The 14,416-nt window shown below is 49.9% G+C and overlaps 1 protein-coding gene across 2 annotated transcripts in view; it reads left to right on the forward strand.

The window, feature by feature from the left end:
* The window catches only part of cbll1 (Cbl proto-oncogene-like 1, E3 ubiquitin protein ligase), a 230,182-nt gene that overhangs the window by 148,435 nt on the left and 67,331 nt on the right, over window positions 1–14,416 (forward strand). For both annotated transcript variants that reach the window (XM_041201851.1, XM_041201852.1), the window contains exon 2: window positions 4,262–4,429. In XM_041201851.1, coding sequence (XP_041057785.1) covers window positions 4,262–4,429 — 168 coding nt within the window. The remainder of the gene's footprint in view (window positions 1–4,261; window positions 4,430–14,416) is intronic.

Here is a 14,416-nt window from a genome sequence, read left to right on the forward strand (position 1 = left end):
TGCCGTCAAGCGCCCGCCGACCCACCCACCCCTCCCCTGCCGTCGAGCGCCCGCCGACCCACCCCTCCCCTGCCGTCGAGCGCCCGCCCCCCCCGCCCACCCACCCACCCTTCCCCTGCCGTCGAGCGCCCGCCCCCCCACCCACCCACCCACCCTTCCCCTGCCGTCGAGCGCCCGCCCCCCCACCCACCCACCCACCCACCCTTCGCCTGCTGTCGAGCGCCCGCCCCCCCACCCACCCGTCCACCCTTCCCTTGCCGTCGAGCGCCCGCCCACCCACCCACCTCTCCCCTGCCGTCGAGCGCCCGCCCACCCGCCCACCCATCCACTCCTCCCCTGCCGTCGAGCGCCCGCCCACCCGCCCACCCATCCACCCCTCCCCTGCCGTCAAGCGCCCGCCCACCCACCCACTCCTCCCCTGCCGTCCAGCGCCCGCCCACCCACCCACCCACCCCTCCCCTGCCGTCCAGCGCCCGCCCACCCACCCACCCACCCCTCCCCTGCCGTCCAGCGCCCGCCCACCCACCCACCCCTCCCACCCACCCACCCCTCCCCTGCCGTCCAGCGCCCGACCACCCACCCAACCCTCCCCTGCCGTCGAGCGCCCGTCCACCCACCCTCCCCTCCCCTGCCGTCGAGCGCCCGTCCACCCACCCACCCCTCCCCTGCCGTCGAGCGCCCGACCACCCACCCAACCCTCCCCTGCCGTCGAGCGCCCGCCCACCCCTCCCCTGCCGTCGAGCGCCCGCCCACCCACCCACCCCTCCCCTGCCGTCGAGCGCCCGCCCACCCACCCACCCCTCCCCTGCCGTCGAGCGCCCGCCCACCCACCCACCCCTCCCCTGCCGTCGAGCGACCGCCCACCCACCCACCCCTCCCCTGCCGTCGAGCGACCGCCCACCCACCCACCCCTCCCCTGCCGTCGAGCGACCGCCCACCCACCCACCCCTCCCCTGCCGTCGAGCGACCGCCCACCCACCCACCCCTCCCCTGCCGTCGAGCGACCGCCCACCCACCCACCCCTCCCCTGCCGTCGAGCGACCGCCCACCCACCCACCCCCTCCCCTGCCGTCGAGCGACCGCCCACCCACCCACCCCTCCCCTGCCGTCGAGCGACCGCCCACCCACCCACCCCTCCCCTGCCGTCGAGCGACCGCCCACCCACCCACCCCTCCCCTGCCGTCGAGCGACCGCCCACCCACCCACCCCTCCCCTGCCGTCGAGCGACCGCCCACCCACCCACCCCTCCCCTGCCGTCGAGCGACCCGCCCACCCACCCACCCCTCCCCTGCCGTCGAGCGACCGCCCACCCACCCACCCCTCCCCTGCCGTCGAGCGACCGCCCACCCACCCACCCCTCCCCTGCCGTCGAGCGACCGCCCACCCACCCACCCTTCCCCTGCCGTCGAGCGCCCGCCCACCCACCCACCCACCCCTCCTCTGCCGTCGAGCGCCCGCCCGCCCACCCACCCCTCCTCTGCCGTCGAGCGCCCGCCCGCCCACCCACCCCTCCTCTGCCGTCGAGCGCCCGCCCGCCCGCCCACCCACCCCTCCTCTGCCGTCGAGCGCCCGCCCGACCGCCCACCCCTCCTCTGCCGTCGAGCGCCCGCCCGCCTGCCCTTCCCACCCACCCCTCCCCTGCCGTCGAGCGCCTGCCCGCCCTCCCACCCACCCCTCCCCGCCGTCGAGCGCCCGCCCGCCCGCCCATCTCTCCCCCGCCGTCGAGCGCCCGCCCACCCTCCCACCCCTTCCCTGCCGTCGAGCGCCCGCCCACCCACCCACCCACCCAACCCTCCCACCCACCCACCCCTCCCCTGCCGTCGAGAGCCCGCCCACCCACCCACCCACCCCTCCTCTGCCGTCGAGCGGCCGCCCACCCACCCACCCCTCCTCTGCCGTCGAGCGGCCGCCCGCCCACCCACCCCTCCTCTGCCGTCGAGCGCCCCCCCGCCCACCCACCCCTCCTCTGCCGTCGAGCGCCCGCCCACCCACCCCTCCTCTGCCGTCGAGCGCCCGCCCACCCACCCACCCCTCCCCGCCGTCGAGCGCCCGCCCGCCCGCCCACCTCTCCCCCGCCGTCGAGCGCCCGCCAGCCCGCCCACCCCTCCCCTGCCGATGAGCGCCCGCCCACCCACCCACCTACCCCTCCCCTGCCGACGAGCGCCCGCCCACCCACCCACCCCTCCCCTGCTGACGAGCGCCCGCCCACCCACCCACCCCTCCCCTGCCGACGAGCGCCCACCCACCCACCCACCCACCCCTCCCCTGCCGACGAGCGCCCGCCCACCCACCCACCCACCCCTCCGCTGCCGACGAGCGCCCGCCCACCCCTCCCCTGCCGACGAGCGCCCGCCCACCCACCCACCCCCCCACCGACGAGCGCCCGCCCACCCACCCACCCCCCCCGCCGACGTGCGCCCGCCCGCCCACCCACTCCTCCCTTGCCACCGAGCGCCCACCCATCCTCCCACCATCTTCTCCCCCGCCGCCGAGAGCCTGCCCACCCATCCCCTGCGGCCGAGTGCCCACCCCTCCCCTGCCGCCTAGCGCCCGCCCCCTGCTCCCTACTCCCCGGCCCCCGTTTCTTGCCCCTTCAGCCCATTGCCCTTCGCCCCCCCCCCCCCCCAACCTTCCATCCTTGCGTTACCCTCTGCGCCCCATATCCCCATATGGAACCTCCACACAAACTGCAACTCATATTCCCATTAGGCACTTGACAACCTTCCGTACTTTACATTGAGTTCAACAACTTCAGATCGTGAACTCTCTCCTCCATCCTCACCCCTTTTAAATCCCCTTTTTCAAAATATTTATTTTTTAATTATTTGTTTTGCACATTTCTATTATATTTCAGAAATTATTCCCATTCACTGTTTAGTCCCCACCTTTTAGCCTAATTTGATCTTTTTTCCTACACTGTCCCCACCCCCACTAAGGCCATCTGTCAGTTGCCCATTCTGTTTTCTACCCTTAAATGTCATCATTAGCACCTCCTTTAGCTAATTTTATCACCATCAACACCCCTTCGACCTTTTTTTTTGTGACATCTTTCGCAATCTCTTCTTTGCCTCCACCTCACTGGCCTCCTATCCATCTTCACCTGTCCCAACCCCCTTAAACAGTATATATTTCACCACATTTTTTCTTCTCTTTAGTTCTGAAGAAGTCATACGGACTCGAAACGTAAACTCTGTCTTTCTCTCCACTGATTCTATCAGACCTGCTGAGTTTTTCCACCAATTTTTGTTTTTGTTTCAGATTTCCAGCGTCTGCAGTATTTTGTTTTTAACTTATGATTCTATGATACCCATTCAGTACACCTCCCCTGCCCCTTCCCCTTTGTCCTTCCTGCCCCCTCTTAGCCCTGCTCCCTCTTAGTCCCACCCCCTCTTAGCCACACCCTCTTAGCCCCGCCCCCTCCACATGCCCCACTCCCTCTTCGCCCCACCCCCTCCACATACCCTCCCTACCTACCTTTCCCATTCCACCCCTTCTACCCACTCTTCCACTTTGTCTCCTATAAACGACGCACTAGCTAATTGTACACAATATGATCCCTTAAACAGCAACTTGTTAATGACCAGATAATTGTTTTTTTCTGTGGTGCTGATTGCACGTTGCCAGATGCCAGTGACAATTTCAAAATAGTGCCACAATTTTTTACATTCGCCTGAAAGGGCAGACGGGGCTTCGAATTAAAGACATCATCTCCTACAATGCAACACTAAAGCATCAACCTGGATTTTTGTGCTCATGTCCCTGGCATTGGATTTGAATCCACAACTTTCTGACTCCCACGAGAATGCTACACAACTGACTTAGAGGGCTTCCAGCAATGAACTATCACCTGGAGAGCAGGAGTTACAATTTGAGTGCCAACGCTCAACCAAAAAGTTCTTCTACTCTCAAAGAAACATGTATTTAGCGCATATTTAGAAATGTTGAATTTCACATAAATAGTTTTACAGTAGATGAGCTATTCACAAAATAGAAGGTAGCCACTTGTTTTCCCTTCCTGGTCGCAATCAACAAATTCCTGTAAACTAGAGAGATATTGGTTCATTTTATTGGAGGAATATGGATAACTAGTTCTGAGTTTTGTGCAAATTTATCCTGCCCTATACAGGTTTTCTGCTGAGAAATTACGTTGGAATTAGATTGTTGGGAGCTATGGATTTGTTTCATGTTTATACCACTATCTTGCAATATTGAGCATAAGCAAGAAGCCATTCATTTAAAAGATTTTTTTTTATTTCAAAAGATAAAGATCTACAAGGTACCGATAGCTCTGGATGCCTGAGTGGCGTTGATGTTCGAAGGCGAATCCCCATCAAGTTAATCTCCAAACAGTCTAACCGAAATAGAATCTCATCTCGTGGTCAGAGGAATATGAGCAGAAATGCTTCAAAGTCACTAGCTACAGATGAAGGTGACGAAATGATAGCTTCATTGTATAACAGTGATTAAAAAGTGGAGTGGATCCTGTTAGATGCAGTTGAATGGTATTTCACATAACTGACTAGGCTGGTATTGAGCAAGAGAAGAATGACATAAATGGAGAGAGTTAAAGAATGGTCACAGCTTAGAAGGAAGTTATTCAGCATGTCAAGTCCTTGCCAAAGAGCAACTCCACTAGTCCCACTCCCCCGCCCTTTCCTCATGGTCCTCCTAATGTTTTCCCTTCAGGTGCTTATCCAATTCCCTTTTGAAAGCCACAATTGAATCTGCCTCTACCATCCATCAAGCAGTGCATTCCAGATCCTTACTACTCTCTGCATTTTAAAAAAAAAAATCCTCAACCCGCCTTTTTTTCCCCAACTACTTTAAATTTGTGTTCTCTTGTCCTTGATCATTTCACCAATGGGAAGAATTTCTCTCCATCTGCTCTGTCTAAACAACTCATGATTTTTGAACACCTCGATGAAATTGCTGCTCAACTTTCTTTTAAGGAGAACAGCCCCCATCTTTTCCAATCCTCCCACTCAAGCCCACCATCCTTACAAACATTCTCATGAATCTTTTCTGCCCCCCCACCCCCCCAAAGCCTTCACATCCTTGCTAATGTGCAAGGCCCAGGATAGGTCTGAACAGTTGAGAGTGAATCAGTGTTCGTGTCCATCAGAAACTTTTACTGTCTGTCTTGTACACTACATAAGAACATATGATTTAAGAGTAGGATTAGGCCATTCAGCCTCTCGAGCCTGCTCTGCCATCTGATAAGATCATGGCTGATCTGATTGTGGCCTCAACGTCACTATCCTGCCTGCCCCCAATACCCTTGATTCCTTTGTTGGTCTATATACCTCTGCCTTAAAAAAATTCTGTGATCCTGTTTCTACCTTACTCTGGGGAAGAGCGTTCCACAGATTCGCGACCCTATGAGAGAAACCATTTCACCTCATCTCTGTCTTAAATGGGAAGACCCTTATTTTTAATCTGTGTCCCCTTGTTCTGGTCACTCTGACAAGGGGAAACATCCTTTCATCATCCACTTTGTCAAATCCCCTCAGGATCTTGTATGTTTCAATAAGATTATTTCTCATTCTTCTAAACTCCAATGGATAAAGGGCCAACCTGTCCAACCTTTCCTCATGAGATAACCACCCCCCCCCACTCATCCCAAGAATTAGTAAAGTGAACCTCCTCTGAACTGTTTCTAAGGCAATTATGTCCTTTTTAAAATAAGGAATAAAATCATAAAAAAACTGTACACAGTATGCCAGATGTACTGGCCCTGCACAACTGTAGCAAAACATCCTTACTTAAATGTTCCAATCGCTTGCAATAAACAACAACATCCATTCGCCTTCCTAATCATTTGCTGTACTTGCATACCAACTTGTGATTTGTGTACCACAACCCAGATCCCTCTGTACCTCAGAGTTGTGCAGTCTCTCTTTATTTAAATAATATGCTGCTTTTCTATTCTTCCTGCCAAAATGGACAAGTTCACATTTTCCCACATTATATTCCATCTGCCAAATTTTTGCCCACTCACTTAATCTATTTGTATCCCTTTGCAGACTTTTTTTTTCATTCACTCACAGGATGTGGGCTTCGCTGGCTGGGCCAGCATTTATTGCCCATCCCTAGTTGACCTTGAGAAGGTGATGGTGAACTGCCTTCTTGAACCACTGCAGTCCATGTGGTGTTGGTACACCCACAGTGCTGTTCCAGGATTTTGACCCAGTGACAGTGAGGGAACGGCGATATATTTCCAAGTCAGGATGGTGAGTGACTTGAAGAGGAACTTCCAGGTGGTGGTGTTCCCATCTATCTGCTGTCCTTGTCCTTCTAGGTGGTAGTGGTCGTGAGTTTGGAAGGTGCTGTCAAAAGGTGCTAGGTGAATTATGTCCTCTTCACAACTTTCCTACCTATCTTTGTGTCATCACCAAATTTAGCAACTATTCCTATCCAAGTCTCTATTAGGAGAATTGAAGGGTTCCAATGTCACTACTCTTTAGCTGTAATCTGTACTTACTTTTCTATAATGTCCCTGCAAATGTGTAAGTTTATATCTTTTCCATGAGATGGTGGCCTATAGAATACACCCATTAGTGTAATGGCACATCTGTTGTATCTTAATACCGTGCTCGCTGATCTATATGGCTTCAGTCAAAGGATATCTTAATTTTAAAATCTTCATAATTGTTTACAATCCCTCAGTGGTCTCATCTCTCCAGATCTCTCTAATCTCGCCAGTCCCAAAACCTTCTGAGATATTTGCGCTCCTCTAATCCTGGTCTCTTGTACATCCCCAATTTTAATTCTCTACTATTGGTGGCCTAGGCCCCAAGTGCTAAAATTATGTCTGTACACTTCTCTAACTCACTTGCCTCCTTTAAGACAGCTCTTAAAACCTACCACTACAACCAGGTTGTTAGTCGTCTCACCTAGTATCTCCTTAATGTGGCTTAGTGTTATATTTTGTTTATATTGCTCTTGTGAAGTATCTTGGGAAGTTATATTATGTTAAAGGTGCTATATAAATATAAGTTGCTGTTGAAAAAATGTGCTTATGCAAGATGTCAGGTTGATAATACGGCCAAGAACCAGGCTAATTATAGTAATAGGGTGATAAGAAGAGGATTGGGGCTGATTAGAGACCAAAGAGGGGATTTACACATGGGGACAGGAGGCACAGCTGAGGTATTTGCTTTGCATCTGTCGTTACCAAGGAAGATGCTGCCCTGGCTGTGGTGAAAGAGGAGGTAATTCAGACACTAAAATGAGTTAAAATTGATAAGGAGGAGATATTGGATAGGTTATCTGTTTTTTAAGTTGATAAGGATTATGTGAATTGCATCGGAAGATACTGAGTGGAACTTGTGGAGACACTGACTATAAATTTGCCCTCTACCTCAAGGGTCCTGCCAGAGGACAGGAGAATTGCAAATGTTACACACTTGTTTAAAAAGGGGTGTACACCCTAACCCTAACTCTACAGGCCAGTCAGTTTAACCACAGTCGTGGGGAAGCTTCTAGAAACAATAATTCAGGACAGCAGTAATAGTTAGTTGGGCAAATGCAGGTTAGTTAAGGAAAGTCAGCACAGATTTGTTAAGGGCAAGTTGTGTTTAACTTGCTGGAGTTTTCTGAAGAGGTAATGGTGAGGGTTGCTTTAGGATAATGCCATTGTTGTGGTTTACATGGACTGCCAAAAGACTTTTGACACAGTGCCATACATCAGACTTGTGGGCACAGTTTGAAGCTCTTGGAATAAGAGGGACAGTAGCAATGTGAATACAAAATTGACTGACAGGAAACAGAATTGTAGTTAATGGATGTTTTTCAGACTGAAGTGGAGTTCCCCAGGAGCCAGTGTTGGGACCCTTACACTTCCTTTTAGATATTAATAACCTAGACCTTAGTGTACAGGGCATCATTTCAAAATTTGTGAATGATATGAAACTTGGAAGCATTGTGAACAGTGAAAAGCTTGGCGTAGAACTTCAAAAGGACATAGATAAGTGGTGCAAAGAGTGGACAAGTGGTAGATGCAATTCAATATATAAAAGTGTGAAGTGATTCATTTTGGTAGGAAGAATGTGGAGAAAATTAAAGATACCATTCTAAAGGGGGTGCAGGAGCAGAGGGACCTGGGTGTATGTGTACAGGACATTGAAGGTGGCAGGACAGATTGAGAGCATAGTTAATAAAGCATACAGTATCCTGGGCTTTATTAATAGGGGCAAAGAGTACAAGAGCAAGGAGGTTATGTTGAACTTGTAAAAGACAATTGCTTGGCCTCAGCTGGAGTATTGCGTCCAGTTCTGGGTACCACATTTTGGGAAAGATATGAAGGCATTAGAGAGACCGCAGAAAAGATTCATGAGAACGGCTCCAGGGGTGAGTTATGAGGCTTGATCGGAGAAGTTGGGACTGTGTTCCTTAAAGAAAAAAAAGCTGAAAGGAGATTTGATAGAGATATTCAAAATCATGAGGGGCCTGGACGGAGGAGACATGAAAAACTGTTCCCACTGGTGGGTGGATCTAGAAAGAGAGGGCACAGATTTAATGTAATTGGCAAAAGAAGCACTGAAGACATGAGACTTTTTCACACAGCGATCAGTTCGGATCTGGAATACACTGCCTAAGAGTGAGGTAGAGACAGGATTAATTGAGTGGTTAGGGTCTGGAATACGCTCCATGAGAGTGCGGTCGATGCAGGGTCAATCGAGTGATTAGGACCTGGAATACAGAGAGTGTGGTGGAGACCAGATCAATCGAGTGGTTAGGATCTGGAATGCGCTGCCTGAGATTGTGGTGGAGACAGGGTCAATCGAGTGGTTAGGATCTGGAATGCGCTGCCTGAGAGTATGGTGGAGACAGGATCAATCAAGTGGTCATGATCTGGAATGCACTGCCTGAGAATGTGGTGGAGAGAGGGTCAATTCAAGAGGTAATTGGATTATTATGAGAGGAGGAATGTGCAGGGCTACAGGAAGAAGGCAGGACACTAGCATTAAGAAATTGCTCATTTGGAGAGCTGATACAGAAACGGTGTGCCAGTTGGCCTCTCTGTGTTGTAACAATTCTGTAATTGTGACACTAACCAAATATAATCTTTTCGTCCTCACAACTTTCTTTTCCACCTATCTTTGTATAATCAGCAAATCTTGCTAAAATACAGCCAGTCCCTCATCCAAGTCTTTATTATAGACCGTAAATATTTGAGGCACCAGCATTGATTTACAATTTGCTAACCTGAAAATGACCTATTTATCCTGACTCTATGTCCTGTTAGTTAGCCAATCCTCTTATCCATGCGAATATATCACCCCTAATACCATGAGGTGTGCAGTAACCTTTTGCGTGGCACCATATTGGATATCTTTTGGAAATCCAAATACACTACACCTACTGGTCTCCCTTTATCCACCCTGCTTGTTATATCCTTAAAGAACTCCAACAAATTTGTCAACCACAATTTCCTTCTCTAGTTTTCCTGAACGCCTTGTATCCAGATATGTTTTGTATTCAGGGTAGGCCTTTTTTGAGCCAGGTCTCCATTAATGCCTCAACATCATATTCCCATGTAACATCTCACATCTGGAGCAGAACAACCTTACTTAACACACTTTGTTTACGCACATGCGTTGTAAACCTAATTTAGACCTTGTATTCCCTACATAGTACCTTACTATTTCTTACTCTAGTGCTGTCTGTATCTCCCAATCCTTTGTGCACCTTGTTTCTAACACTACATTATGGTGCCTGTACCCCTGCCAAAATCATTCAATTTCTGTCCAACAGCACATGCAAACCGCCCATGAGGGCATTGCTCCCGGCTGTGTTAAGGCGCAATCCGTTAGGTCTGTACTGGTCCCATTTCTCCCAAACTTGGTCCCACTGTCCCAGGAGTTTAAGCCCCCACCCTCCTTTATCATTTCTCCAGCCACATGTTACTCTGCCCTATTCTCCTATATCTATTTATATTTGCAAGCATGTGGCACTGGAAATACCTGATGAACCTCAACACTTACTATCTGTGTCATTTGTACCGATATCAACCATGTCTTATGGCTGTTCACATTTCCCCTTTGGAGTGCTTTGCAGTTACTCAGTAACATCCTTCACTTTACTACTATGGAATCCCCAATCACTATTGCTTTCCAGATCTTCCTCCTGTATCTCCTTCCCCCCTGCACCCCCATACAGCTGAGCCAACTGTAGTGCTGTGGACATGGCTCATCCCAGAGGATCCATTGTCCTCACAAGTATTTGGAACTAAATATCGATTAGAGAGTGTGATCCACTCAGGAATCCTGCAGCGACTGCCAGGTGGTCATCCATTCCCTGCCTGCACACTTTTAAGCTACGGCATGACCACCTCCAGAAATGTACTGTCCATACAAAGCTCAGCCTCATGTATGCATTGCACTAACTCCAGCTGCTGGTCATGCTCTGAAACCTGGAGCTTGAGCTCCTCCATTTGACAATACTTTCAGCATATGATTGTCCAGGACACAAGAAGCATCCTGGAACAGGATGTACATTTGCTTGGACTGAGGTTTATTAGGCTCTTAACAGAAATAAACTATGACACCAACAAAAACACTCAGCAGAAGGGATGTTGATTGATGAGTAGCTGCTGATGTCACTTCAGATGTTTTATGTCTCTCCTGCACTCCCTTACCTCTTGGATCTCCAATTGAATTAGCTTTAATTTTTTGTTTTTAAACTCATTTCATGATCTAGATTAAGTTTATAACTTAAATGCTTGTCTATTAAACTTATCCCTGGCTCTCCTTATTCTGTGGCATTTTCTACTCACTTATTTTTAAAATTATAACATAAAATCTTCCATAAATCAGCACAACTGGTCATCATTATTTGCTCCCTTTTCTGAGCTCTGAAGAATCACAGAATCTCTGTGCAGAAGAGGCACTTTGGCCCATCAAGCCTTCACCGACACGTGAGAAATACCTGACCTGCCTACCTAATCCCATTTACCAGCACTTGGCCCATAGCCTTGAATGTTCTGACATACCAAGTGCTCATCCAGGTATTTTTCAAAGGATGTGAGGCAACCCGCCTCCACCACCCTCACAGGCAGTGCATTCCAGACCATCACCACCCTCTGGGTAAAAAAGTTTTTCCTCACATCCCCCCTAAACCTCCTGCCCCTCATCTTGAGCTTATGCCCCCTCGTGACTGGGGAACTAAGGGGAACAGCCGCTGTCCACCCTGTCCACGCCCCTCATAATCTTGTACACTTCAATCAGGTCGCCTCTCAGTCTTCTCTGTTCCAATGAAAACAACCCGTCTATCCAACCTCTCTTCATAACTTAAATGTTTCATCCCAGGCAACATCCTGGTGAATCTCCTCTGCACCCCCTCCAATGCAATCACATCCTTTCTATAATATGGCGACCAGAACTGCACACAATACTCCAGCTGTGGCCTCACCAAGGTTCTATACAACTCCAACATGACCTCCCTACTTTTGTAATTTATGCCTCAGTTGATAAAGGCAACTGTCCCATATGGCTTTTTCACTGCCCCACTAACATTCCCATCTGCCTTCAGAGATCTATGGACACACAAGCCAAGGTCCCTTTGTACCTCAGAACTTCCTAGTGTCATGCCGTTCATTGAATACTTCCTTGTCAAATTACTCCTTCCGAAGTGTATCACCTCACACTTTTCAGGGTTAAATTCCATCTGCCACTTATCTGCCTATTTGGCCATCCCGTCTATATCTTCCTATAGCCCAAGACACTCAATCTCACTGTTAACCACCCAGCCAATCTTTGTGTCATCTGCAAACTTATCCCTCACATAGTCATCTATGTCGTTTTTATAAATGACAGATAACAGGGAACCCAGCACAGATCCCTGTGGTACGCCACTCGACACTGGCTTCCAGTCACTAAAGTATCCTTCTGTCATCACCCTCCGTTTCCTACAACTAAGCCAATTTTGAATTCACCTTATCAAATTACCCTGTTTCCCATATGCATTTGCCTTCTTTACAAGTGTCCCATGTGGGACCTTGTCAAAGGCTTTGCTGAAATCCATATAAACTACATCAACTGCACTACCCTCATCTACACACCTGGTCACCTCCTCAAAAAATGCAATCAAATTTGTTAGGCATGACCTCCCTCTGACAAAGCCATGCTGACTATCTCTGATCAAACCTTACCCCTCCAAGTGGAGATAGATACTCCCCTTCAGAAATTGCTCCAATAGTTTCCCTACCACTGACGTGAGACTCACTGGCCTGTAGCTCCCTGGCTTATCTCTACAATCCTTCTTAAACAGCGGAACCACATTAGCTGTTCTCCAGTCCTCTGGCACCTCCCCCGTGGCCAGAGAGAAATTAAAAATTTGGGGCAGAGCCCCTGCGATCTCCTCCCTTGCCTCCCTCAGCAGTCTGGGACACAAATCAACTGGACCTGGAGATTTGTCCACTTTTAAGCCTGCCAACACCTCCAATACCTTGTCACTCCCTATATCAATTTGCTTAAGCACCTCGCAGTCTCTCTCCCCGAGTTTGATACCTTCATCCTCATTCTCTTGGGTGAAGACGGATATGAATTATTCATTCAACACTCTAGCGATGTCCTCTGGCTCCACCCATAGATTGCCCCCTTGGTCCTACCTTTTCCCTGGTTATCCTCTTCCCATTGATATACTAATAGAATATCTTGGGATTTTCCCTACTTTTACCAGCCAGAGCTTTCTCATATCCCTTCTTTGCTCTCCTAATTGCTTTCTTAAGCTCCACCCTGCGCTGTCTGTACTCCACTGATTCTGCCTCTGCTGATTTGCTTCCCTTATACCTGCTAAAAGTCTCTCTTTTCCTTCTCATCGTATCCTCAATACCTCTGGTCATCCATGGTTCTCTGGGCTTGTTACTCCTTCCTATCACCCTAGAGGGAACATGTTGAGCCTGTACCCTCCACATTTCCTTTTTGAACACCCCCCACTGATCCTCTGTAGATTTCCCCACAAGTAACTGTTCACAGTCTACCTTGGCCAGATCCTGCCTTATTGTACTAAAATCCAATCTTCCCCCAATCCAAAACACTTTTTTTGCAACTTGTCGATTTCTTTGTCCATAACAAACTTAAACTGTACCATGTTTTGGTCGCTCCCGCTAAAATGCTCGCCCACCACCACCTCAGCCATTTGTCCGGCTTCATTCGCCAGAATTAGGTCCAGCAATATGCCGTCCCTTGTTGGACCCTCCACATATTGACCTAAAAGTTCTCCACACATTTCGAGAAATCCACTCCATCCAAGCCCTTAACACTACGTCTGTCCTAATTAATGTTGCTAAGGTTGAAATCACCTAATATAATTACCCTATTGTTATTGTTTTTGCACACCTCCACAAAATGTGCACATATTTGCTCCTCAATTTCCCGCTGACTATCTGGGGGTCTATAACAGACAATTTTTTTATTCCTAAGCTCTACCCACAAAGCTTCATTCAATGTCCCCTTCGAGATATCATCTCTCCTTACTGCAGTAACTGACTCCTTAACTGATAATGCAGTGCCTCCTCCACTTTTACCCCCTCCCCTGTCTCACCTGAAGATTCTATATCCCGGAATGTTGAGCTGCCAATCCTGCCTTTCCCTCAACCACGTCTCAGTAATGGCTAATATATCACATTTCCACGTGTCGATCCTCACCCTTAATTCATCCGTTTCACCTGTAATACTCCTGGAATTAAAGTAGAGGCCATCCAGCCTTGCCTTACTCCCTTGAAGCTTAATGCAGCTGTACTCCCTCTGACTTGATTGTTTTAATGTATTATGATGTGTCCCTATTCTGCTAACATTCTGTGTCCACTCCCCCTGCCAAATTAGTTTAAACTCCTCCCAACAGCACTAGCAAACTCGCCTGCAAGGATGTTAGTCCCGCTCTGGTTCAGATGTAGACCGTCCCGCTTGTAGAGGTCCCACCTTCCCCAGAAACGGTCCCAGTGATCCAGGAATCTAAAACCCTCCCTCCTGCACCAATTCATCAGCGCTATTCTGTTTCTGAGCTAGCTAGCACGTGGCACTGGGAATAATCCAGCGATTACAACCTGAGAGGTCTTTTTACTCTACTGCCTAACTCCCTGAATTGTTGATGTAAGACCTCACCCCTCTTTCTACCTACGTCATTGGTACAAATATGTACCATGATCTCTGCCTTATCACCCTCCCCCTTCAGGGTGCCCTGCAGCTGTTCAGTGACATCTTGGACCCTGGCACCAGGGAGGCAACATACCATCCTGAAGTCACGTTGATGGCCACAGTAGCGCCTATCTGTTCCCCTGACTATAAAATCTCCTATTACTATTGCTCTTCCTTCCTTCCTGTACAGACAGGCTGCTTGTGGTGCCAAAAGCTTGGCTCTGTCCACACTCCTTGGAGGATCCAACGCCCTCATCAGCTGCCAAAATGGAATACCG

Source organism: Carcharodon carcharias, chromosome 13 (genome assembly GCF_017639515.1).
Source record: "Carcharodon carcharias isolate sCarCar2 chromosome 13, sCarCar2.pri, whole genome shotgun sequence".
Taxonomy (NCBI): Eukaryota; Metazoa; Chordata; class Chondrichthyes; order Lamniformes; family Lamnidae; genus Carcharodon; species Carcharodon carcharias.